This window comes from Hypanus sabinus, chromosome 19 (genome assembly GCF_030144855.1).
Source record: "Hypanus sabinus isolate sHypSab1 chromosome 19, sHypSab1.hap1, whole genome shotgun sequence".
NCBI lineage: Eukaryota > Metazoa > Chordata > Chondrichthyes > Myliobatiformes > Dasyatidae > Hypanus > Hypanus sabinus.
In genome coordinates this window covers 5,898,851-5,926,639 of record NC_082724.1, presented here as the reverse complement: position 1 = coordinate 5,926,639, position 27,789 = coordinate 5,898,851, and the positions used below count along the sequence as shown (strand labels likewise).

Below are 27,789 nucleotides of genomic sequence, written 5' to 3'. Positions count from 1 at the left end.
GCCTTCACCGGGGTTGTGAGGCTTCCAACATACACTTCAGCGAAGAGCCTTCATCTCATCTAAAGAATGGAAACCTTTGATTGCTCAACTTGGGTGTGAGGAGTTCAGTCTTGGGTCATTGCTTGGCATACGGTATTGGAAAGAGTTCAACCAACAAGGTTCGATGTAAGTGTAAAATAAAATATATGGATTGGCATTGTAAAATGGATAATTTGCCATGAAATACAATGTCATTATTTGAAAGAAGGACCAAATAGTTAACAATGCAGTTTTAAATAAATAGTAATTTATTTCCTCTTTGTAATCATTGTTGCTAACCTGACTCAGTTTTCCTTGCTCTTTGGTTCCTTAGAGTCTGTTTTTAGGCAATTTACTTTGGCGGTCTGAGAAGTAGATGTAAGATATCTGAATCTTAGATATTTTAAGGTAATACCATCAGTACAATGGTCAACAAACTGTCACATGCATAGTTGGTCTTGGAAATGACATTACTTGTACTTGAATCCACTTTTACCTTTGTTGCACTCCTAATCCATCTTCTGTAAAACTTAAATGCCGTTATAACGCCAAGAATCTCTCGGAGTGTGGGCTCCACAGTTTTCTCCCAGGACACAAATAAATGCTTTCAGACAATGGGGGACAGACGGGCTGAGGGAAACTTCACTGACAAGTGGGAGAAGTCGGCACACAGGAAAGGAAACATCTCTTTAACTTTCGAGCTCTTGCCAGAGCCTGAGTTCCACAAAGTTCTGATGAAAGTTGCTAGGCAGAGTTTGTTTTTGCTTTAAAAACACCATGGGAAGAGAAAGGGTTTTCTTCGTTACTTCTGATTTGAAATCTGTTTTAAACTACACTTCCCCAATTAATTCTATTCCAAAGAAATCCATGCCTTCAAGATTTCCAGTATCACAAATTAGTTTCATTTTCAGATGGTAACCGCTCCAGAAGCCATGCTTTCAAAAGCGCCAACACCTCGTTAACAGTAACTGGTTGCTCACGGTGGAGATCATGAAAGGCATTCTGAAAGATCTGGCAGAAATTCATAAGAATGAGAGATGGCAATAACTGAACATCAAAAGACCATTGAGATACATTATTATGCTTCAAAAACATTTTATCAGTGCTTCAGAAACTCAAATTTACTTGTAAATGAAATGAAAGAGGAAGTTATTCCTTCACCAATGAGTTATAACGGGTTTTAGTAGCATTCTGACCTGTTGTATCACTAACATGAGAAAGTGCAGATGCTGGAAATCCAAAGCATCACCCACAATATTCTGGAGGAACTCAGCAAGTCAGGCAGCATTTATGGATATGAATAAGACCATAAGACATTAGGCCATTTTGCCCATCAAATCTGCTCTGCCATTCAATCATGGCTGATCCTTTTTTCCCCTCCTTAGCCTCACTCCCTGGCCTTCTCCCCATAACCTTTGATGCCATGTCTAATCAAGAATCTATCAAATTCTGCCTTAAATACACCTAATGACCTGACCTCCACAACTGCCTGTGGTAATAAATTCCACAAATTCACTACGCTCTGGCTAAAGGAATTTCTCTGCATCTCTGTTTTAAATGAATGCATCTCTATCCTAAGTCTGCGCCCTCTTGTCCTAGACTCCCCCACCATGGGAAATATCCTTTCTACATCTACTCTGTCTAGGCCTTTCAACATTTGAAAGGTTTCAATGAGATTCCCCCTCATCCTAAATTCAAATGAGTACAGACTCAGAGCTATCAAACGTTCCTCGTATGATAACCCTTTCATTCCCAAAATCATCCTTGTGAACCTCCTCTGAACCCTCTCAAAATGCCAGGACACCTTTTCTTCGATGAGGAGCCCAAAATTGTTAACAATACTCAAGTGAGGCCTTGATGCCATGTCTGATCAAGAACTCTGCCTTAAATACACCTAATGACCTGACCTCCACAGCTGCCTGTGGTAATAAATTCCACAAATTAACCACACTCTGAGCGTCTTTTAGCTTAAGCTTTCTAATCACCTCTGGTTCATTATATAACACCCAATCCAGTATAGCTGATCCCCTAGTAGGCTCAATGCCAAACTGCTGTAAAATGCCATATTATAGCCATTCAACAAACTCAATCGCTTGAGATCCATTACCAACCTGATTTTCCTAATCGACTTGCATGTTGAAATCTCTCAAGACTATCATAACATTGCCCTTTTGACACGCATTTTCTATTTCCTGTTGTAATCTGTGATCCATATCACAGCTACTGTTGGGAGGCCTCTGTATAACTGCCATCAGGGTCCTTTACCCTTGCAGTTTCTTAACTCAACCCACAAGGATTCAACATCTTCAAACCTTATGTCACATTGTTCTACTGATTAGGTGCCATTCTTTACCAGCAGAGCCACGCCGATCACTACTCCCCCCCCACCCCGCCTACCTTCCTATCCCTCCAAAGTATAACCTTGGACAGCTCCCAACTACAACCATCCTTCAGCCACAATTCAGTGATGGCCACATCATACCTGGCAACCTGTAATAGTGCAACAAGAACATCCACCTTATTTCTTATACCCCATGCATTGAAATATAACACTTTGCATGCTATATTTATTACCCTTTTTGATTTTTCATCCCTAACGTACATGGCTGCAATTTTGTCCTATCATCTGCTCTTCCTGACAGTATGACTACGCGCTATCTTTGCTTTTCTACTATCCATACTGTCCTGAGCACAATCAATGGACCAAATAGTTTAATTCATAAAGCTGCTGTGCTTTATGGTTGATGTCCTTTGTCTAGGGGGTCTGAGTTATAGGGAGTGGCTGTCCAGGCTAGCTTTATTCCTTGGAATGAAGGAGACTGAAGGGCAACCTTACAGAATGTTTAAAATCACAAAAAGTGGATGGTAACATTCTTTCCCCTAGGTAGGAAGTGCAAAACTAGGGGACATAGGTTTAGGACGAGGGAGGAGAAATTTAAAATGGACCCGAGGAGCAACTTTTTCATACTGAGCGTGGTGAGTTGCCAGTGATTCAGGGACAATAGTATCATTATCCTGGCAAAATCTTTGTCAATCTATTCTGCACTCTTTCTGATTTAATCATATATTTTCTATAAGGGGGTGACACAGGGAAATGGTATTTTATTAGATTGGCATTTGGGACATGCCTGTACTACCATGTGAAGTCACCTCCTAGCAGTGGACTGGGTGTGTGAGATCAATAGTGAGATCCAATGGGCAGAAAGGTGTTTTCGAAATGCTTCACGGAGACTGATGGACATGACAAGGCACAGAAGTAGTTATGGTCACCCACTGCAGGCAAGGAAGACCCCAGTTTGTGATGGTTAGTCATTCCACCAGACCCATTTTGCTGAGGTCGAGTGAGTGGGAAGTGTCCCAGTGCAACTTTTTATCCCACACAGGTCTCCAGTCAATATTGGATATGATGGACAACCAATAGATTGGCATGGGTGAATTAGGCTAAAAAGTCTGTGTCCATGACTGTATAGCTCCATGAATCTTTGAAACTATATAATGTTATGAAGGAAGGTGGGTGGTGGGGGGGGGGGGGGAGTTGGGGAACAGAGGTTGGAGCGTGACAGGTGGAACAAGATGTTTTCTCTGTTTGTTCATTTTTCCACGTCCACCAAAACTCCCATCTGGTTCCATTTTCCCCTCATGGTTTCCCTATCCAGTTCCACAAGTTCACCAACTCCCCCAGCCCTTCCACATCACAATGCTATGTAGCCATAAGACCATAATACATAGAAACAGAGTTAGGCCATTTAGCTCATCAATCATGGCTGTCTTATTCTCCCTTTCAATCCCATTCTCTTGCTACTCCCTGTAACTTTTGGCATCCTTACTAATTAAGAACCTATCAGCCTCCACTTTAAATATGTCCTATGACTTGACCTCCACAGTCATCTATGGCACTGAATTCCACAGATTCAGCACCCTGTGGCTAAAGAAATTCCTTCTCACCTCTTTATTCCTTGATCCACCATCCTCTCCTATCAGGTTCCATCTTCTTCATTACTTCCATCCATCACCTCCCAGATTCTAAAATTATTTCCACTCTCACTCTCCCCACCCTCATATTCTGTCTCTCTTCTACTTTATTTCCAGTCCTGACAAAAATTCTCAACTCGAAACATCAACTTGTTGACAAAACTCTTTTCCATAGACGCTGCCTGGCCTGCTGAGATCCTCCAGCACTTTTTGTGTGTTGTTTGAAATGTCAGCTGCTCATTTCCCTCCACAGATGCTACCTGACCCACTGAGTTCCTCTAGGGCCTTGTGTGTTGCTCTAGATTTACGACATCTGCAGTCTCCCTTGTACCTGCACTTCAAACTAGTATAAACCCGCATTTGAGTATTTATTTAAAAATACAGGGCACAGTAGGCCCTTCAAGCTGTGCCGCCCAACAACCCTCAATTTAACGCCAGCCTAATCACAGCACAATTTACAAAGGCCAATTAACCTACTAACCGGTATATACTTTGGACTGTGGGAGGGAACCAGAGCATACCCAGAAGAAACCCACATGCACACAGGAAGGAACATACAAACTTGCTTACAGAGGACACCAGAATTGAACTCCAAAATTCGAGGCCCTAGAGCAGTATTAGGCCATTCGGCTCATTGGGTCTGCTCCACCATTTCATCATGGCTGATCCATTTTCTTTTCAATCCCATTCTCCTGCCTTCTCCCCATAATCTTTCACACCCTGACTAATAAGAAACTATCAACCTCTGCCTTTAATGCACCCAGTGACCTGGCTTCCATAGCTACTCGTGGCCATGAATTCCACAGATTCATCATCTCTCTGCCTAAATAAATCTCTTTTCATCTCTGTTCTAAAGTGATGTCCTTCTATTCTAAGGTTGTGCCCCCGGTCCTTGACACCCCCACTATAAGAAACATTCTCTCCGTGTCCACTCTATCTAAGCTTTTCCATGTTAAGTAAGTTTCAATGAGATTCTCCTCTCATTCTTCTTAATACAAGCAAGTACAGACTCAGACCCTTCAATTGCTGCTCATACGGTAACCCTTTCATTCCTAGAATCATTCTCATGAACCTCCTCCTAACCCTCTCTAACGTCAGCACATCCTTTCTTAAATAAGGGACCCAAAACTGCTCATGATACTCCAAGTGATGCCTCATCAGTGCTTTATACAGCCTCAACATTACAGCCTTGCCTTTATATTCTACTCCTCTTGAAATAAATGCTAACATCGCATTTGCCTTCCCCACCATCAATTTAACCTGCAACTTAATCTTTAGGGAATCCTGCACATGGACTCCCAGGTCCTTTTGCACCTCAGAGTTTTGAATTTTCTCCCACTTAGAAGATAGTCTATCCTTTCATTCTTTCTACCAACGTGCATAACCATACACTTTGCTACACTGTATTCCATCTGCCACTTCTTTGCCAATTTTCCTAATCTGTCTAAGTCCTTCTGCAGCCACTCTGTTTCCTTAACACTACCTGCCCCTCCTCCTATCTTCGTATTGTCTTCAAACCTGGGCACAAAGCCATCAATTCCTTCATCCAAATCTTTAACATAAAAAGAAGCAGTCCCATCACAGACCCCTGTAGAACACCCCTAGTCACTGGCAGCTAATCTGAAAAGGATCCCTTTGTTCTCATTCTTTGCCTCCTACCAATCAGCCAATGCTCTATCCATGTTAGTATATTTCCTGTAATACCCTGGTCTCTTATCTTGTTTAGCGGCCCCATGTGCGGCACCTTGTCAAAGGTCTTCTGAAAATCCAAGTACACAACATCCATCAATTCTCCTTTGTCTATCCTGCTTGTTATTTCTTCCAAAAATTCCAACAGATTTGCCAGGCAAGATTTTCTATTAAGGAAACCATGTTCACTTTGGCCCATTTTGTCATGTGCCTCCAAGTATCCTGAGACCTCATCCTTAATAATCAACAACATCTTCCCAACCACTGAGGTCAGACTAACTCACCTATAGTTTCCTTTCTTCTGCCTCTCTCCATTCTTGAAGAGTGGAGAGTCATTTGCAACTTTGGAACCTTCCAGAACCATTTCAGAATCTGGTGACTCCTGAAAAGTCATTACCAATGACGCCACAATCTCATCAGTTATGTCTTTTAGAACCCTGGGGTGTAGTCGTTCAGGTCCAGGTTACTTATCTACCTTCAGACCTTTCAGTTTCCCAAGTACCATCCCTCTAGTAATGGCAACTACACTCACTTCTGCCTCCTGACACTCTCGAACTTCCAGCGTATTACGAGTGAAGACTGATGTAAAATATTTATTCAGTTCGTCCACTATTTCCTTGTCCTGTTTCTATCTCTCGCCTAATTTTCCAGTGGTCCAAAATCTCCCCTTGCCTCTCTTTTACTCTTTTTATATCCCAAAAAACATTTGGTATCATTTTTGATATTATTGGCTAGCTTACCTATATATTTCATCTTTTCCCCCCTTATGATTTTTTTAGTTGCCTTCTGTTGGTTTTCAAAAAGTTCCCAATCCTCCAACTTCCCATTAATATTTGTTCTATTATTTGCCCTCTCTTTTGCTTTTATGTTAACTTTGACTTCCCTTGTCAGCCACAGTTGAGTCACCCTGCCTTTAGAATACTTACTTTTCTTTGGGATGTCCCTATCCCATGCTTTCCGAATTGCTCCCAGAAACTCCATCCATTGCTGCTTTGCTGTCATCCCTGCTAGTGTCCTCTTCCAATCAACTTGGGCCAGCTCCTTTCTCATGCCTCTGTAATTCCTTTTACTCCACTGTATTACCGATATATGTGACTTTAGCTTCTCCTTCTCAAATTGCAGGGTGAATTATATCATATTATGATCACTGTTTCCTAAAGGTTTCATTATATTAAGCTCCCTAATCATCCAGTTCATTACACAACATTTAATCCAGAATTGCTGATCTCTAGTGGGCTGAACCACAAGCTGATCCAAAAAGCCATATCAAGTTATTCCACAAATTCTCTTTCTTGGGATCTAGCATCAACTTGATTTTCCCAATCTATCCGCATATTGAAATCCCCATGACAAATGTAACATTGCCTTTTTGACATGCATTTTCTATCTTCCATTGTAATTTGTAGACCTCATCCTAGCTACCTTATATAAATAAGTCCCATCAGGATCTTCTTACAGTTGCAGTTTCCCACAAGGATTCCCACTCTAACCACAAGGATTCCACATCTTCCAATCCTATGTAATGTCTTTCTGAAGATTTGATTTCATTTTCTACCAGCAGAGCCACTCCACCCCCTCTGTCTCTCCTTATGATAGATTGTGTATCTCTAGATATTAAGTTCCCAACTACAATTGTCTTTCTGTCATGACTCCATGATCCTCACAACTTCATACCTGCCAATCTCTAACTGTGCCACAAGATCATCTAACTTATTCCATATACTGCATGCATTCAAACATGCCACCTTCAGTCCTGTATTTGTCACCCCTTTCAAGTTTGTCCTCCTTTTACACTGCAACCCATCCCACTGACTGCAATAATGCCCTCTCAACTTCTACCGTGGCATCCCATGTATTATCCCAAGTATTCAAGAGTTAAACAAGCTTATGTTACACCAGTTTTAGTATTTTGTTCTTGTGAAAAGATGCATCACCTTAAACGTTTTGTCTGTGCTTGCCACCTTCCCGTACATGATGAAGGAACCCCTGATGTCTGAGACTGAATCCAAATCACCATGCATTATTAACAGAGGAGTGCTGATGGTGGGGAAAATCCTTTCTATCTTACTTAGTGCATGTAACACCTCAAAGGCGAACTTTATTTTCACTGGTCCATTACAGACCAGAGGATCATTTATGTAGCTCGCCACCTGCAAAAATGAGAATGGTTTTCAGCACACTGGCAGTTGAGTGCATTTCAATAACTAAATGAATCACTTGAAAGCAAAATTCAAAGTAAATGTGTTATCCAAGTACATGTATGTCACCATATGCAAATTTGATATTAATTTTCTTGCAAGCATTCAGAGTAAATACAAAGAAAAAATAGAACAAATGAAAGACAGCACCAAAGAAGATGAACGGACAACCAATGTGCAAAAGGCAACAAACTGTACAAATGCAAAAAGAAAATATAATAATAATAAATAAATGAAAAATAGATATCGAGAACATGAGGTGAAGAGTCCTTGAAAGTGTGTCATAGGTTGTGGGAGCAGTTCAGTGTTGGGTCAGTGAAGTTGTTCCATCTGGATCAAGAGGTTGAGGGGTAACGAGTGTTCCTGAACCTGGTGGTGTGAGTATTGAGACTCCTGTACCTCCTTACTGATGGCAGCAGTGAGAAGAGAGCATGGCCTGGACGTTGGGGGACCTTGATGATGGATGTTGCTTTTGTTTGACGAAGATGTGAGTATAAAAAGATCAGAATCAGCAGAAATCATCAGTAGGACCAAGGAATTGATAGTGGACTACAGGAAGGGAAAGTCAAGGGAACACACATCAGCCCTCATCGAGGGATTAGCAGTGGAAAGGGTGAACAGTGTCAAGTTCATGGTGTCAACATTACTGAGGATCTCTCCTGGGCCCAACATATTGATGCGATTACAAAGAAGGTACAACAGTGACTGTATTTTATTAGGAGTTTGAGAAGAATTTGTATACCACCAAAGACAAGTTTCTGCACACATACCATGTCGAGCCTTCTAACTGGTTGCATTACTGTCTGGTATGCAGAGGCCACTGCATAAGCAAACTCAGCCAGCTCCATCATGGGCACTAGCCTCCCCATCATCGAGGTCACCTTCAAAAAACGTTGCCTCAAAAGCGTGCCATCCATCATTAAGGACCCTCATCACCCAGGTTATGCCCTCTTCTCATTGCTACTATCAAGGAGGAGATATAGGAGCCTGAAGACACACACTCAATGTTTCAGGAACAGCTTCTTCCCCTCCACCATCAGATTTCTGAATGGACAATGAATCCACATACACTACCTTACTATTCTATTTTCGTTTTTTGCCCTATTATTTAATTTATTTTTAGAAATGTATTTCTTATTGTAATTTATAGTTTTTTATTATTATGTATTGTAATGTACTGCTGCTGCAAACAACAGATTTCACAGTGCATGCCAGTGATATTATTATTATTGACATACAGTATGTTATAAAATAGTTTTTGCAGCAGTGGTACAGTGCAATACTTTAAAAATTACTACTTTAGAAAATAAATATATATTGCAAAACACAATAAAATGGGTTCATGGACCATTCAGACTCCGATGACAGATGTACATACTGAGACAATGTAAACTAGAGGTGGAGGGTAGAATGGTTGATAAGTTCCAATCAAATGGCCTGCTTTATCCTGAATGACATTGAGTTGTTGAAAGTTGTTGGAACTGTACTTTTCCAGTCAAGTGGCAAATATTCCAAAGTTAAAAATTAAATATATTACCAAAGTGTGTATACTACCCTGAGATTCATTTTCTTGTGGGCATTCATGGTAGAATAAAGTAATACATTAGAATCAATAAGAAACAAAACACAAATAAAGACTGACAACCAATATGCAAAGAAGACAAACTATCTAAAGACAAATAATAATAATAATCAAATGGCAAACATCATTCACCAAAATCTTGCTTTAAAAAACAAACTCATAAAAGAAGTCCGATCCAGTTCTAGAGTCAGAATCCCACAAATTATATTATGACCGATCAGTTATTACAGGTAAGACAATCCATAATAACCATCTAGATATAATAATACAGAATAAATAAGCAAGAACAACTTACTTAATAGATACAGCCATTCCAAACACACATAACTTACAAAATCAATAAGTGAAAAATACCAGAAATGTGCTGAGTTAAAAGAGGAAATTGAAAGACTTTGGAACATGAATGTATACATTGTCCCGATAGTTCCCCCCCCCCCCCACTTCACCATTCCCCATTGCCTTTTCCCTCTCTCACCTTATCTCCCTGCCTGCCCATCCCCTCCATCTGGTGCTCCTGCCCCCTTTTCTTTCTTCCATCGCCTTCTGTCCTCTCCTACTAGATTCTCCCTTCTCCATCCTTGTATCTCTTTCATCAGCTCTTTGCTTCACCCCTACCCCTCCTAGTTTTACCTATCACCTTGTGTTTCCCCCTCCCCTTCCCCCACCTTTTAAATCTACTCATCTTTTTTTCTCCAGTCTTGCTGAAGGGCCTCGGCCTGAAACGTCAACTGTACTCTTTTCCATAGATGCTGCCTGGCCTGCTGAGTTCTTCCAGCATCTGGATTGGGCATGGAACTAGCAATCCTATCCTTTAAAAACCTAGAACTACAGAAACGCCAACAGAAGCCCCAAAGACCCCATCCTTAAGAAGACTTAAGAATACATGTGGTGAAAGTGGAGGCCACAAGGCCAATCAACCTTCCTTCAGCCCAGGACTGAGACTCTGGCAAGCTGCTGTTGGTGTCCTGTGTCCCAGTAAGGATGATGGGGTCAGGAAGAAGAGGTAAAATATACTTTGAACTTCAAACTATTGAAAAATTATTAGCTGTTTTATCTTGGGAAGTAGGGAGGTTTTCACTGCTGATATTTGATACAATTCAAAAGGACCTAGATGTAAAAGGCTATGAACAAGCACTGGTAAATGGGATCAGTATATTTATTTATTTAATTGTTCATTTATTTCTTACATCCAAGGAGGTAAAAATCTTTTATGTTGCATCTCTGTCGCAATATACAAGCAAGAAAGAGGAGAAATGAGGGAGGGTACTGCCCAAACCCTGAAATTTTATATATAATTGTTTTGCATAATGTACGTACAGTCCGATATGCAATCAGATCAATGTGTATTGATCAATCTGATGACCTGGTGAAAGAAGCTGTCCCAGACCCTATTGGTCCTGAACCTGATGTTGTGGTACTGTTTTCCAGACAGAAGCAGCTCGAACAGTTGTGGTTGGGGTGGCTGGAGTCCCCGATGGTCCTTTTTACACACCTGCTGCTGTAAACGTCCTGAATAGAGGAAAGTTCACATCCACAGATGTGCTGGGCTGTCCGCACCACTCTCTGCAGTGCCCTGTGATTGAGGGTAGTACAGTTCCATACCGGGCAATGACATAGCCAATCAGGATGCACTCGATAGTGCCCCTGTAGAAAGTCCTGAGTATTTGGGGACTCATGCCAGACTCCTTCAGCCGTCTGAGGTGAAAGAGGTACTACTGTGCTTTTCTTTTCACCTAACAACTAGTATGTACAGTCTAGATGGGATCCTCGATGATGCATATACCAAGGAATTCGAAGCTACTCACCCTCTCAAATACAGTCCCTTTGATGTCAGTAGACCATATAGCGGAGTGCCCGATGGTCAGCATGAACCTCCTTTATCCTCCAGAGAAGCATTCTCAGGTGTTGATTTTTATCTGATCTTTTAACTTTGAAATATCTAAACTTATGGAATTGGAGCAGAATTGGACCTTTAGCAGCACAGTTGTTATATAACACTTTACAGGGGCAGGAATCGAACCCTGATCAGTAAACACTGGCGTTGTAAAGCCATTGTGTTAACCATTATGCTACCCTGTTGCCCAAGAATTTGGAATCAAAATAGAAGCACTGCTGTTGACAGCAAAAGGCTCTACAATGGGTAGACAAAACTGCCCAGTGCATCACCAGCAACAGCCTACCTGCTGTCAAGGACATTTTTACAGAAAGATGCTGGCTCATGGACTGCGTGTACCCCTCCCTTCAAGGAGGTAACTATGCAGCATCCACACCAGAACCACCCGAATGAAAAACATTTACTTTCCCCAAGTAGTAAGACTGATCAACACCTCCACCCACTAACCCACCCCTCCACACCCCCAACTACCACTACTTTATCACTTCCTGTCGGTCACCTTATGTACAGGCTCTCCTGTGCCTGGCATCACTTTATGGACATATCAAGCAATTGATGTAAATAAGCTTTTTTTATGTATATACAGAGCTACACCAATACATTCATACAGAATCCATTGAATTCCTTATTTAACTAGGAAAAGGAGAGGGAAAAAAGACTGACACACCTCATTTTTATTGGTGGACATTGCTTGGGGATCTATGTATCCCAAGGTTAAGCGTGGTAACGATTGATTCAACACTTTGGCCAGAAACATCTAGAGTAGAGAAAACAAAAAGAATTTGAGTAAAGTCCCTGCCCTTAATTAGACGCTATTCTTGTAGAGATCTGGGGCTGTGGACAACTGAGATGAGAAAATGTATGTCACTGATTGCCTCCCAGCACACGTCAGGAACTTGGGGCTGGAGGTCTCACGGCATTCCTATACACTGGGATGAAAATTCCTCGGTCACAGTGGAAGGGTGTGTGTCTGGGTCACCGAACTGAACTGAAGAGCCAATCATAGTGGACAAAATTGGTGTCAAAGACGTGAATGGCCTTTTCTAGTGCATATTTGGAATGTAGAACATAGCCCAGCACCGGGAAAGGCTCTCCGACCCTCGATGTGATGCCAAACTAATTAAATTAGTAATTAAACATCACATGTGGTGAGAGGGAAAATAAATCGGGCACAGTCGAATGGCAGAGCAGACTCAATGGGCTCAATTGCCTAATTATGATCCAATGTTTGTGGTGTAACTAACCTCTTCTGCTGCTCAGTGTCCATATCCCTTCATTCACTGTACTTTCACCTCATAGCCTCATAAATGTCTCTATAGCATCCGCCTTCACCACCACCCTTGGCACCACATTCAAGGTATTTGCCACTCGCTGTGAACTTGCCCTGAACCTTTCAACTTACCTCATCCCGCCTTAAATGCATACTCCCTCTTAGACATTTTGAACCTAACGAGAAGATACCGGCTACCTACTCTGTCCTTGCTTCTCATAATCTTATAATCATCTATTAGTTCTCCCATCAGCGTCCGCTGCTTCAGAGACCGCCACCCGAGTTTGTCTAACCTCTCCATGTAGCACAATCCCTCTAATCCAGGCAACATCCTGGTAAACCTCTTCTGCACTTTCCCCACAGCCTCCTGTGTTGGGGTGAATGCAAAACTCTAGATCAGGGGTTCCCAATCTGGGGTCCACAGACCCCTCAGTTAACAGTAGCGGTTCAAAGAAATGGTTGGGAACCGGCGCTCCAAATGCAGCCTGATTAGAGTTTTATAAAGCTGACACATATCTTCTTGACTCGAACTTGAAGCCTTGACTAATAAAGGCAAGAATGCTAATGCCTTCTTTACCACATAGCTACCTTCAGGATGATATGGATTTTAACCCCAAGTTTCCTTTGTACTTCAACACACTTAATTATCCTGTCAATAACTGTGTACTGTCTCTTTACATTTGGGGTGTATGGGGTATTCAGGGAGAGGCAGCACCTCTGGTGAATGGACTTGTTGTGTCCAGTCTGGGGCAGCTCACTCACCTTTGGTCCCCACCAGACTTTCAACTCTCACCTGTGGCTTCAAGTAACTGTTGGCTTGCAACAGTGGCCACATCCTGATATACCGCTTTGACAGGCGGGCTAAACCAGGTGAGGGTAGCCGTCGGGCCTCATACCCTAGTGATCTAGGGACATGCCTGTCCTAGCATGCAAAGTCAGCTCTGGTGGACCGGGGGGATGAGATCTATAGTGAGATCCAACGGCCAGGATGGTGGTTCTGCAGTGCTCTGTGGAGAGTGAAGGACATGATGAGGCACAGAACACGTTATGGCCAGTCACTGCAACCAAAGAAGGCTCCAATTGTGATGACTACCCGTCCCATAGAAGCTGTATTTTGAGGTCGAGTGAGTGGAACTGCCCTAGTGCAGCAGCTTTTCCATTTTAAAATCTCTCCTGTGCAGGATTCCTGTCATCATCGTATACAGTGGATAACTGCCACCTCCTTTACATTTGACGTCCCAAAGTACAACACCTACACTTGAAAGGATTAAACTCCATCTGCCATTTCTCTGCCCATATCTGTAACTGATCTATATCCTGCTGTGTCCTTTGGCAATCTACACTATCCACAGTGCCACTGATCTTTGTATCATCTTCAAATGTGTTGGGGAAACAGGATTAGTGTGAATAGATGGGGACAAGAGAGACAGCAGAAGCTGGAGTCTGGAGCAACACACAATCTACCGGAGGGACTCAGTGGGTCAGGTAGCATCTGTCAGAGTCACTGCCATTGAGTCATAGAGCATGGCTGTACAGAAACAGACCCATCGGTCCATGCCGAACTGTTACTCTGCCTCATCCCACTGATCCGCACCTGGACCATAGCCCTCTGTACCCCCTCCATTCATGCACTTATCCAAATATATCTGAAATGTTGAATTTGAACCCACACAAACCACTTCCCCTGGAGGCAAAGGAATTGTTGACATTTTGGGGTCAAGACTTGCATCAGGACTCAGATCTGATAGTTTCGACCCAAAATGACAATGGTTCCTTCTCCCCTCACAGATGCTGCTCAACTCCCTGAGGCCTAGTGGTCGCTTGGAGCTCATTGTGCCCAGTGGGGTATCCGTGGTAATGGAATAATCAGAACTGCTCTGACCATGTGGTGCGAGGATGGGTGCCAGAGCAAATTGAACTTAATATTACCTGAAACATTTGGTGTTTCTTGAGTCTGTCTTTACCTTAAATGGAGTTGCTGATTCAGGGTTCATGAGGACCAGGGGTGCCATAAAAATTGCCGCTGCCACAATGTTTGGTCTCTCATTCATGATATAGATTTGAATCAGTCCTCCCTGGAATGCAAGAAGTGGCAGAAATGGAAGAATAAAGGCACTTACTTAGCTTCTGTCACCGCTTAGAGCAATCCCAGGGCTAGTAAGTTATTTTTAAGTTTAGGCACTCTGAGAACATTGAATATAGAAGACTACAGGGATAATTCAGCAAACACACGAAATTGCGGATGTTGGAATCCAGAACAAAATGCTGGAGGAACACAGCAGATCAGGCAGCATCTACGGAAAAGTGTAAACAGTTGATGCTTTGGGCTGAGACCCTTCTTCAGGACTGAGAGGGAAGCTGGGAAGATGCCAGAATTGAAAGGTAGGGGAAGGGGAAAGAGGCTAGCTAGAAGGTGATAGGTGAAGCCAAGTTGGTGGGAAAGCTCAAGGGCAGGAGAAGAAGGAGTCTGATAGGAGAGAAGTGTGGATCATAGGAGAAAGGGAAAGAGGAGGGGACCCAGGGAAGTAGTAGGCAGGTAGAAAAGGTAAAATGTAAGAGTGAAAAATAGAGGAAAAGGGGAAGAACTTTTGTTCAGGCATCTTCTCCCTTCCCTCTCAGTCCTGAAGAAGTGTCTCAGCCTGAAACATCGACGGTTTCAAGATTCAAGTTCAACTATATTATCAAAGAGTGTATAAATTACTCAACCTTGAGATTTGCTTTCTTACAGGCAGCAACAAAGCAAGAAACCTGAAAGAAACTAATTAAAGAAAAAAAAGAATATAAATAAAAATAAAAGACCAGCACTCAATGTGCAAGAGAAAGAAAACAAAATACAGAGCACTCAAACAATTGAAGCGAACAACAGCATTCTGAGCCATTGGAGTCCTCAGATCAGAACCCTGGAGTAGGCCCACAGTAGGCCCCTCTTTTCCATAGATGCCGTTTGACCTGCTGACTTCCTCCAGCATTTTGTGTATGTATTGCTAGGGATAAGTCAGCAATGTGTGTGCCAATCGTGGTGACAAATCATGCTAAAACAAACTGCCACATACCCCCATACTCATGTGTTCATCTAAAACCCTCTTAAATGCCACTATTGTCTCTGCTTCCACCATGGCCTCTGGCAGTGGATTTCAGGCACCCACTGATGCACCATCAATAACTCTGGGAGACTGGAAGTGAACGATAGGCTTTTATTAGCAGCAAAAAGGGAGCACGACATCTTGGAGACTGAGGGAAGAGCAGTGCCCCAATCGCCTTTATACAGGGGTCTGTGGGAGGAGCCGCAGGAGCAGTCAGCAGAGGGGCGTGTCCAGACAAGTATACAGTTTACCACACCCCCAACTGTGTAAAAACAAAATCTGATCATATGCACCCCCTTTAAACCTCTTTCCTCTCACCTCAAAGCTATGCCCTCTAGTATTTGACATTTCCACCATGGGAAAATACTCTAACTGCCCCTCATCATAAACTGCTGTCAGGTTTCCCCACAACTTCTGATGCTTCAGAGAAAACAATCCAAGTATGTCCAACCTTTCCTTATAGCTGAACCTTCTAATCCAGGCAGTATCCTGGTGAGCCTCTTCTGCACTCTCTCTGAAGCCTCCAAGCCCCTCATGTAATGAGGCGACTATAGAAGGTAGGTAAAACTAGCAATCACTTTGAACAAAGCGGTTGCTGCAGCACTGACAGATAATCCAATCTTGTGTTGATTGAGGGATAGATATTGCAAAATGATGGGGATACCAGAGAAAGACCAGTCCCCTCTACCAGCAGATTGGGGAGTAGGGGCCACTCTGGCTAGAAGAGATGACATATCAGACTCGTGTTAAAGGCAGCCAGCTCCCACACTGAGGTCCTGGAGGTTCTTGTTGCTGGGATGGTTCGGTGGTGCACTGTACAGCGTTCGTTACATTGCATCTGACTAATGCCCTGAAAATGTTTAACAGGATAGAGAAGAGGGAGGTGGAGACAACATGCTGGTAAGGGGAAGGAATCTGTAAAGACTTCCAGCCTATAGAAGTTGTGTTGGTGACGATGGTTGGGCAGCACTCGGAGAGTTCAGTTCCCATCTGTAAGGAGTCTGTGCATTCTCCCCATGACCACATGGGTTTCCTCCGGGTGCTCTGGTTTCCTCCCACAGTCCAAAGACATACAGGTTGGAGGTAGGAAGTTGTGGGCATGCTACATCAGCACCAGAAATATGTCCTGGGATGGTGAGGGTCCTTAATGATAGATGCTACCTTCTTGAGGCACTGTCTCTTGAAGATATACTTATTGGTGGGGAGGCTTGTGCCCATGATGGAGTTGGTTAAGTCTACAATCCTCTGCAGCCCCTTTTAATCCCTGCACATTGGAGCCTCCCTACCAGCTAGTGAAGCCACCAGACAGAATGCTCTCTGCACTACATTAGAACACTAGAATACTACAGCACAGTAAGGCCCTTCAGCCCTCGATGTTGTACCAACCCTATATTCCTTTAAAAAAGTACTAAACCCACCCTACTCTGTAACTCTCTATTTTTCTTTCATCCATGTGCCTGTCCAAGAGGCTGTTAAATATCCCTAATGTTTTAGCCTCCACCACCATCCTTGGCAAGTCATTCCAGGCATCCACGACCCTCTGTGTAGAAAGCTTACCCCTGAAGTCTCCCCTAAACTTCCCTCCCTTAACTTTGTACATATGCCCTCTGGTGTTTGCTATTCAAGCCCTGGGAACCAGGTACTGGCTATCCACCCTATCTATGCCTCTCTTAATCTTGTAGACCTCTATCAAATCCCCTCTCATCCTTCTACACTCCAAAGAGAAAAGTCTCAGCTCTGCTAAACTTGTCTCATATGACTTGTTTTCCAATTCAGACAACATCCTGGTAAATCTCCTCTGCACCCTCTCGATAGCTTCCACATCCTTCCTATAATGAGGTGACCAGAACAGAACACAATATTCCATTCTCCCATCGACTCCATAATGTACTGGTTAGGCACAGGAGTACGTTCAGCCAGAGACTCATTCCACCAAGATGCAACACTGAGCGTCATAGGAAGTCATTCCTGCCTGTGGCCATCAAACTTTACAACTCCTCCCTCGGAGTGTCAGACACCCTGAACCAATAGGCTGATCCTGGACTTATTTCCACTTGGAATAATTTACTTAATATTATTTAATTATTTATGGTTTTATATTGCTATATTTCTACACTATCCTTGGTTGGTGCGACTGTAACGAAACCCAATTTCTCTCGTGATCAATGAAGTATGTCTGTCTGTCTGCCTGTACTCCAAGTGTGGACATCTGTAGAAATTTGCTAGAGTCTTTGATGACATACCAAATCTCCTCAAACTATTAATGAAGTATAGCCGTCGGTGTGCCTTCTTCATGATCGTATCAATACGTTGGACCCAGGAGCGACCCTCTGGGATGTTCACAGCTGCTCACCCTTTCCATGACAAACTCATTGATGAGGACTGGTCTGTTTGACTTCTCCTTCCTGAAGTCCACAATCTGTTCCTTGGTCTTCCTGATGTTGAGTGTGAGGTTGTTGTGACGCCACTCAATATGCCAATCTATCTCACTTCTGTATGCCTCCTCATTGCCATCTGAGATTCTGCCAACAGCAGTGGTGTCATCAGTGCACTTGGATAAGGTGGTAAAGAAGGCGTATGGCATGCTTGCCTTTACTGGTAGGGGTGTTGAGTATTAGAGTAAGGAAGTTATGCCACAGCTATATTAAACTTCAGTCAGACAGCATTTGGAGCATTGTGTGTAGTTCTCGTTGCCCCATTATAGGAAGGATATGGAGACTGTGGAGAGGGTTCCGAAGAGGTTCACCAGGATACTGTCTGGATTAGAGTGTGTGTGCTATAAGGACAAGCTGCACAAACATAGGTTGTTCTCCCTAGAGCAGGGATTCCCAACCTGTTTTATGCCCTGGATCAATACCATTAAGCAAAGGGTCCATGGACGCCAGGTTGGGAATCCTTGCCCCAGAGCATCGAAGACTGGGGAGAGACCTGTGAGAAGTTACTAAAACTATGACAAACTCTGACAGGGTAGACAGTCTGAATTCTTTCCCCAGGGCAGAAATGTCAAACACTGGAGGACCTGCTTTTAACATTGTTGGTGGAGGTGAGTTGTCTTTACACACAGAGAGTGGAAGGTGCCAAGAACAGGTTACAAGGGGAAGCGGGCAGTTAGGCGGAGTTTAAGAAGATTTAAGATAGAAACATAAATATGAAGGTAATGGAGGGATATGGATGATACACAGGAAGAGGACAATTAATAGAAATTAAAATCAAGATTGGCAAAACATTGTGGTCTGAAAAGCCTGCTCATTGCTGGATGGTTGAATGCTCAATCATTGAGTTTGAGTTCCAGGTTATGTTACCCACCCCCTTGTTCGTGTGTAGAAAAACAGAAAACTGAATGCTACCCTGATTAACTCATTTGTATATTTTTATTTTCATATGTTTAGAGATACAGCACAGTAACAGGCCTATCCAGCCCAATGAGCCCACCCTCCCCAATTACACCCATGTGACAATTAACCCTCTAACCCGTACATCTTCGGAATATGGGTGGAAACCGGAGCACCCGGAGGAAACATGCGTGGTCACCGGGAGAATGTACAAACTCCTTACAGCCAGTGTCAGAATTGTACCCAGGTCCCTGGTGCTGTAGTTGTGTCACACTACTATAACTTTTTGTTCCGTGAAGCTACTTACCATGGAGAAGGAAATGGTATAAAGCTTTAGATTTGGATACTGCCTCTTCACTATGTCGATGTGTTGCAGGCAGTCACGGACGTAAATTCTGAAATCCGATATATGCAGGCGCCTTCCTTCACTCTGTCCATGCCCAACTGAATGAGGAGGAAGAAGATTTAGATGTTAAGGAGGAGTTCCCCCCCCCCCCCCACCTCCAGAGTGAAATCAAACATCCAAACAAGGGTGATACTTACTGTAAACAATCCGCAGCGGAGTTCTGGGAAAAGTCAGCAGTTCAGACGGCATTTCTGGAGGGAAGTGGACAGTCGACGTTTCAGGCTGAGACTCAGAGTGTCAACTGGCCACTTCCCTTCATGGATGCATAATGGTTTGGGACAGCAGCTGCTCTGCCCAGGACTGCCTGAAACCACGGAGGTTATGGATACAGCTCAGTACATCACAGGAACCAGTCTCTCTCTCACAGGATTCCATCTACAATTTCCCACTACTGATGTTAGGCTCACTGGCCTATAATTTCCTGGCGCATGGTTAGAGCTTTTCTTCAATAGCGCAATAACATTGGCTACTCTCCAATCCTCCAGAACTTCAGCTTTTGCTACAGATGATTTAAATATCTCTGCTAGGGCCCCAGAAATTTCTGCACTTGCCTCCCGAGAGAACACCTTTCAGCCCTGGGGATTTATCGACCCTAATTTGCCTCAGGACAGCAAACACCTCCTCTGTAATCTGTAAAAATTTAGAGGATGTTTATCATGCAAGTGTTTTTACACAGAGAATAAATTAAAATTAAATTGGCAAATTGGTTTATTATTGTCACATAGACTGAGGAACAGTGAAAATGATCAGTATGTATAGCATGCAAAACAGATAGCATTGAGGTAGTACAAGGTAATAACAGAATGTAGAATAAAAAGTGCAGTGCAGATAACCAATAAGGTGCAAGGTCATAATGAGGTTCCTCCAAGAGGACCACAACCTCGTCATGGTTTGGAAGCCTGTGTGCCTCATTGATTCAGAGAGCTATGTCAGTTGGAGTTAGGGCTTTATGCTTTGGCTCTTGGTAGGGTCGCCCATGCCAAACATGTCAAAGGGTAGAGGCCAGACTAAGAGTGATCTGCTGATCCTCCAGGTTTGGGGGTTCCGCTCAGGGCTAACAACCCTGACTGGTAAAACAAAATTGTTACGGAATCAGCAATGAAGTCTCCACCTGGGTCTTGCATGACTGACAGTAGTGAAAACTGGGCTACTGAAGGAATGAAGGAAGCCTTGAGCACTACCAGAGATGGAGCACCTTCATTGCTGCCCTAAATGCCATTGGAGTAACAGGCAGTAGAAGGAGATAATGAGATAGATTGTGAAGTCAAGAGTCCATCTTATCATACTGGGGAACCATTCAATAGTTTTGTAACAGTGAGATAGAAGCTGTCCTTGAGCCTGTTAGTCTATGCTGTCAATCTTTTGTACTTTCTGCCTGATGGGAGAGGGATGCTGGGATGGGTGGGGTCTTTGATTATTTTGTCTGATGGAGTGGTCGTGGCATGGAATGCAATGCCAGAGGAGTTGATAGAAGAATGTACAATAACAGCATTTAAGAGTCATTTAGACAGGCACATACAAAGACAGGGAATAGAGGGACATGGACCACGTGCGGCCAGATTAGTTTAAATTGGCATTGTGGCCAGCGCGGAGATCTGTGCCAAAAGGACTGTTACTGTTCTGTTCTAAGTTCCAATTACATAATGATAATTAAGGCCACTCTCTCATTCCATTTCGAAGGCAGATTGGTGTGTGAGTTTTCACAATAGATGAGCAGTGGTGGGAACTTAGAGACACTGTACAGTGACTGAATGATCCAGGAATATGTCAACCCACAAACACCAATCCAAGACATCAAGACTTGCCTCTCCAACACAGGCACTGTTCACTGTTCACTGTTGAGGATGTCTTCCAGAGATGGTTCCTCAAAAAGGCAACATCCATTGCCAAGGACCCTGACTATCTAGGATAGCCCTCTTACTACCATCAAGGAGGAGGTACAGGAGCATGAAGACCCAAACTCAAAATCTTCTTCCCCTCCACCATCAGATTCCTGAATGGTCCATGGATCCATGAACACTACCTCGTCATCCATCTCTTGCGCTATTTACTAATTTTGGGATTTTTATGTCTTGCACTGTACTGCTGCCGTAAACAACACAATTCACAACATATATCATAGAATCTTAGAACACTACAGCATAGAAACAGGCCCCTTGGCCCATCTTGTCTATGCCAAACTGTTATTCTGTCTAGTCCCATCAACACGTACCTGGACCATAGCCTTCCACAACTCTCCCATCCATGTACCTATCCAAATTTCTCTTAAATGTTGAAATTGAACCCGCATCCACCATTATCAGATGGTGGTAATAAACCTGGTTCTGATCCTGATTGTGAGATGATAAAATCTTAAAACGATGGAAGAACTCAGCAGGTCAGGCAGCCTCCATGGAGTGAGAAGCAGAGATGATATTTCAGGTCAGTGACATTTTATCAGAAATGTAAAAATTGGAGAGGAGGGTTGTTGGTTAAGGAGGAAGGAAGTATCTGTAAAACGGGTAATTGGAATAAGTCAAGGACAGTGGAAAAAAACACAGCAAATGCCTTTGTTGTTGTCGTGGCAAGGAATGGAGTCCACCACTTTGAGAGGCTGTTCTTGTGACCACTATTTTGTGAACTGTTTCCTGAACTAACCCTTGCTGGATTAAAGCAATTGAAAGTGGATGTAACGAGGCCCCTATCAATAATATTCTAAACCAAAGATAATTTCCAAATAATAAATTATTCATAGAGTGTTCTTTGATAAGGTAGAATGATCAATACAGAAGAACAATCTGTGTCTGTGAACTGAAGTAACTGGGCTGGCTGTAACTGCTTTGAAATAGTCTGTTTCAGGGGAATGGCAAAGGAATTACATCAGAGGTATAAAATGACAAAAACATTCCTATCTTCCAATTCTGTTTATTGCCCCAAAGTAGCAAAAGGAGTTGGCAGTTCCCTGTGGAGCCATCTGCATCTATCACCTCTCTAGTGAGGGAGTTCAGGGATCATGCACTGCCCTCTGACCCTGGCCAGGGTCAGCAGTGGAAGGTGTGAGCAGCTTCAAATTCCTGGATATCAATATCTCTGAGGATCTATCTTGGGCCCAACACATTGATGCAATCACGAAGAGGGCACACCAGCAGTTATATTTCATTAGGAGTTTGTGGAGATTTGGTATGACACCAAAGACTCGAGCAAGTTTCTACAGAAGTATCATGGAGAGTCTTCTGACTAGTTGCATCAGTGTCTGGTATGGGGGCACCAATGTACAGGATGGGAAAAAGCTGCAGAGGTTTGAGTCCTGCTGAAGGGTTTTGGCCTGAAACGTTGACTGTACTCTTTTCCATCGATGCTGCCTGGCCTGCTGAGTTCCTCCAGCATTCTGTGTGTGTTGCAGAGGTTTGCAGACTCAGCCTGTTCCACCATGGGCACCAGCCTTCCCACCATTGAGGACATCTTCAATAGGCAATGCCTCAAGAAGTCAGCATCCAGCATTAAGGACTCTCACCATCCAGGACATAACCTCTTCTCATTGCTGCCACCAGGGAGGAGATACAGGAGCTTGAAAACATGCCCTCAACATTTTAGGAACAGCTTTCTCCCCTGACATCAGATTTCTGAGCGGTCTATGAACATGACCTTACTTCTTGCTCCCTTTGTGCACTACTTATTTTTAAAAATAATTGTTATTATAACTTGCCTGGGTGGCAAATTGGAGATATCTCTCTACTAAAGGAGTTGAGAAGTGCTCCTTCCCTCCACTCGTCTGCAGGTCACCCTTGGGCAAGGTGTAGGACCTGCCTAGCCCCCCGCACCCCCCAAATCAGGGTCACATGAAGCCATGGGAGCAGGGGGTGGACGGTTGTTTGAGCAGCTGGAGCATATCACAAGCCCTGGTTATGCAACCACTGACATCAGGCAGGCAATCTCTGAAGGGTATTGATAGTGACTAGATCACCTGTCTTTAAAAACACTGCCCAGAAGAAGGCAATGGCAAGCCACTTCCGTAGAAAAATTTGCCAAGAACAATCATGGTTATGCTAAGATCATGATCGCCCACATCATACAACACAGCACATAATGATGGTGGTGATGATGATTATAACTTGTAGTAATTTTTGATGTACTGCACTGTACTGCTGCCACAAAACAACAATCTTTATGACATACGTCAGTGATAGTAAACCTGATTCCGACTCTACTGGAGTTCAGAGGGGAGGGTGTGTTTTGCTGGGAAGTCTGCCCATTTCACCCATGGCAGGATAGCCAGAAGTGACAAACCCATTGCCAGGAACAAGAAATAGAGGGAGGAGGAGGAGCAAGACCAGCCCCTCTGCATTGACAAAGACCACAACTGGGCTTTTTTCTCAGCAGTGGTTTTCTGTACCAACCTCAATTTTTCCTAAACTCAAAAGAATCCATCAACCTCTGCCTCAAAGATCCCCAGGGACTACATCTCCACAAAGGTTAACTACCCACGGGGTAGAGAGTTGATCTTGATCCATCCTGTAAAGCTGAATTACCTTATTTTGAGACTCTGACCTCAATACTCAGATACCTGGAACATGGAAAACATAATCCTTGACAAAAGATAGAGTTCCAGATGCTGGACTTCTGAAGCAACACACAAAATACTCGAGAAACTCAGTGGGCCAGGCAGCATCAACTGATGAAAATGGGCAGTCAGCGTTTTGGATTGAGATGCTTCATCAAGACTGGACAGAAAGAGAGGAGATAGTTAACGGAAGAGGTGGGGGGTGGGAAATGGTGGAATGAGCCTGTGGGTGATGCGAGGATCCAGGTGAGAGGGGGTGAAAGGCAGGTGAGGCATCGAGGAGAATGGGAAATGGAATAAGAGCTCATAGGTGGAAGTGACAAAGGGCTGAAAAGATGGAATCTTATAGAATCCAAAGAGAAGGAAATGGGGAGAGGAACCTGAGGGAGGAATGTGTGGGTGAAGAGCAGAACAAAATGGTGAGGGTGGGGAAAGAGATGGGGTGATGGGCACTAGTGGGATTGGGACAAAGGGGACAGATGGAAGTGGTAACTGGGAATTAGAGAAACTGATGTTCCTGCCATCAGGTTGGAGGCTACCAAGGTGGAATATGAGATGTTGTTCCTCTAATATAACTTGAACATATTCTTTGTATCAATTTTTTTGTGATCCTCCCACTTACCAGTCTCTGTCATGATCTCCACTCCCCCTCCTCCCACCCCTGTCCATCTGCCCTGCACCCCTTCTCCCCTGGATCCACTTATCAGCAGCTCTTCCTCAACTCCTCACTCCCACCTCTTTATACAGGCTGTCTTCCACCATCTCTCAGTCAAGAAGGGCCTTGACCTGAAATGCTGAATGCCCATTCCTCTCCACAGATACAGCCTGAGCTGCTAAGTTCCTCCACCATTTTGTGTGTGTTGCTCTGGATTTCCGGCATCCTGCAGTCTCCTGTGTCTCCCTAGAACTTTGTACAGTATATTCCAAAGCTATCACCTCTTAATCTTCCAACCATTTCATCGGAGAGATTAAAGACATCTGTTCGATTTAATTGGGTTGATTTAAATGTACGATTCAAGCATTGACTTGTGTTTTAATTTTTATTCAATTTTTTGCCAATTTTTAAATTGTATTTTTCACCTTTAGGCTTTACATGTTTATGAATGAGATCTCTGCAATCCTTCAAGCTGTTTGACAGCTTTCATAGTCAATTTTGTCGACCCTACACCCACCGCCCACCCTCCCATTCTCAAAGCTTTTTAGTAGATTCACAGTTTGAGGAGACTGCACTGCCAAACGCGTTGGACTGGTTTCCAGTGGTGTTTGGAAGATTGAGAGGTGATATCACTGAAATATGTTCAGGTTTAGGAAGCAGTTGACTAGCGAGTATGGGTGGTGAGCCGTCACAAATGGAATTTGGCCCATTATCTTTTGTTTTATGTTGTGCATCTTTGGGATCAGTGCATAGGTTTCCCTGTGAACTAACCTTGGATTCTGCACGAGGGGGCCAATTAAACTATCAATCCAGGATTCTTGGTTTGACAGTTTAATTGGTACACTTGGAAGGGAAAACACACACACACATGCGCACAATTAGGCTAGAGATAAGATTTGAGTTGCTGGGCAGTGCGGTTCTAAGGGCCGGGAGGGACTATTCTGCAATGTATCTCTATAACATGAAATATCTTTGAGTGACTTTTTGTGTGTGGCAGATGCTGAACATTGAAATGTGATGTGGCTGAGAATAAACGCGTTGTAAACTCCAGTTGTTTGGTCGAGCGCAGAGCCAGCAGCCAGCACCTACCGTGGTCATGTGAGAAGACGAGTAAGGAAAGCTCCAAGAATAACTCAACTAAGTTCTCGTAGCGGCCGCTGTGTTCACCCGCATCATGTATTATCATCATTAGTGCCCTGGAGGATTTAGCAGCAAAATGAATTAAACAGCAGGACAGATGGGGTCTTCATAGTATAGCACAGAGTAATACAACACAGACACAGGTCCTTCATCCATGTTGACCATTGTGCCCATCAAGTTAGTCCTAGTTACCTGCCTTTGGTCCATATCCATCTAAGCTTATAATAGTTACTTAGCCAAATGTCTGGCTAAGACAAAAACTAAAAATATTGTTATTGTATCTACCTCAAATACTTCCTCTGGCAGCTCATTCCATAAACCCATCACCCTCTGTTTGAAGAAGTTGCCCCTCAGTTCCTTTTTAAATCTTTTCCCCTCACCTTAAACCTATGCCCTCAAGTTTTTAGTTCCCCTTCCCTGGGAAAAAGACTGTGTATGTTCACCCTGAGAGTAGACAGTCGAAGTTTCCATCCGAGACCCTTCACGAGTCCTGATGAAGGGTCTCAGCCTGAAACGTCGATTGTTTGCTCTTTTCCACAGAAGCTGAGCTCCTCCTGCATTTTGTGTGTGTGGCTTGGATTTCCAGTATCTGCAGATTTTCTTGTGTTAATGACTAAAAGAGTTGGAGTTGAAAGGGAAGTGTTTGCACACCATCTCACTGAACATCCATCCCAGCAAAGGAGGATGGGAGGCGACTTGATAGAAGTGTACAAGATGATGAAAAGTATTGATAGAGTGGATAGCCAGAGACTTTTTTCCAGGGCGGAAATGGTTGACACCAGGGGCATAACTCTAGATGATTAGAGGAATGTACAGGGGTGATGATTGAGGTAAGAGCTTTACACAGTGGTGGGTGTGTGGAACGCACTGCCAGGGGTGATGGTAGAGGCAGGTACATTAGGGTAATTTAAGAAACTCTTTGGTGCGTGGATGATAGAAAAATGTAGGAGGGAAAGGTTAGATTGGGCTTGGAGTAGTTAAAAGGTTGGCACAACATCCTGGGCTGTAATGTGCAAACACAAGAGATTCTGCTGTGAATCCACAGCAACATACACAAAAAATACCTGAGGAAATCAGCTGGTCCAGCAGCGTCTATAGAGAGGAGGGCCAAGACCCTTCATCAGGAAGGGTTTATTAAAGACATCAGGGCTTGTGTATCCCTCTCCACAGATGCTGCCTGACCTGCTGAGTTCCTCCATCATTTCGTGTCTGTTGGTCTTGGCTGTAGTGTTCCATGATGTCCCCTCTGCCCTTCGATCATCCCCGCTCCCACCTCCCGTTTTCCAATCAAACTGACCACCGTCGGTGACTCCCCCAGATCGGAAACTCCTGCTGTCGAGCTAACCTGATTGGTGTCCTTGGCATCCAGTATCTACAGAACAGGTAACTCCCATCTGCGTTGACGAAATGTGGGAGTTCCCGGTAAAACAAACCTTGAGGGGTCTTTTTTTCATTGGCTTCAATCGCCCTTTTGGGACAGTAACAATAACAACATAAAACACGAATCATGTTTTCGAGAGAAAGCCGGAGGTCCGGAGGTGCGGAGGTGGGGTTGGGGATCGTTGGCGATCTACATCTCAATTCTTTACGTTGGCAACGCCAGACCCAGTGCGTTGAACTGCGCGCCTTTGTTACGGGGTCGCATTCTTCATCTGTGAGGACTAAATGAGCCGAACAGGTTTGAAATTAAAATAGAACCCATCAGAGACTTCAAACGAATAACTGTTCTGGAGCGCCAAACTATCACCGAACGCTCGGGGACACGCGACCGAGGTTGCCTGTCATTCTGCCAATATCTCCAAACGCCAAAGCATCGCGAAGAATATTCTTACACCTTCTTCTAAGGAAATGGGCCACAGGAACGGGATCGTCATAAATAGGAGAGATTCTGCAGATGCTGGAAATCAAAAACAAAGTACAGGAGGAACTGAACAAGTCGGGCAACATCCATGGAACGGATTAAAGTGTTGACGTTTGGGGCGAAGACCCTTCATCAGGACTGGAAAGGAA

General features: G+C 43.7%; 1 protein-coding gene and 1 long non-coding RNA gene across 3 annotated transcripts; one reads left to right on the top strand and one right to left on the bottom strand.

Moving 5' to 3' along the window:
- The first annotated feature begins 54 nt into the window (after positions 1-54).
- Positions 55-27,263, top strand: LOC132377703 (uncharacterized). 2 transcript variants are annotated; one of them, XR_009506721.1, is made up of 3 exons: positions 55-165; positions 10,206-10,462; positions 25,637-27,263. It is a non-coding gene; the product is annotated as an uncharacterized LOC132377703 (long non-coding RNA). The 2 variants fall into 2 exon arrangements; XR_009506722.1 differs by lacking the exon at positions 25,637-27,263 and adding an exon at positions 10,888-11,954.
- LOC132377701 (monoglyceride lipase-like) lies at positions 159-27,789 on the bottom strand. The gene is made up of 7 exons (XM_059943936.1): positions 27,125-27,789; positions 25,729-25,835; positions 19,346-19,482; positions 14,588-14,698; positions 12,021-12,110; positions 7,614-7,829; positions 159-1,029 (listed from the first exon to the last, which is right to left on the bottom strand). The coding sequence occupies exons 1-7, from the start codon at positions 27,286-27,288 to the stop codon at positions 907-909; spliced, it is 948 nt and encodes a 315-aa protein (XP_059799919.1). The 5' UTR covers positions 27,289-27,789; the 3' UTR covers positions 159-906.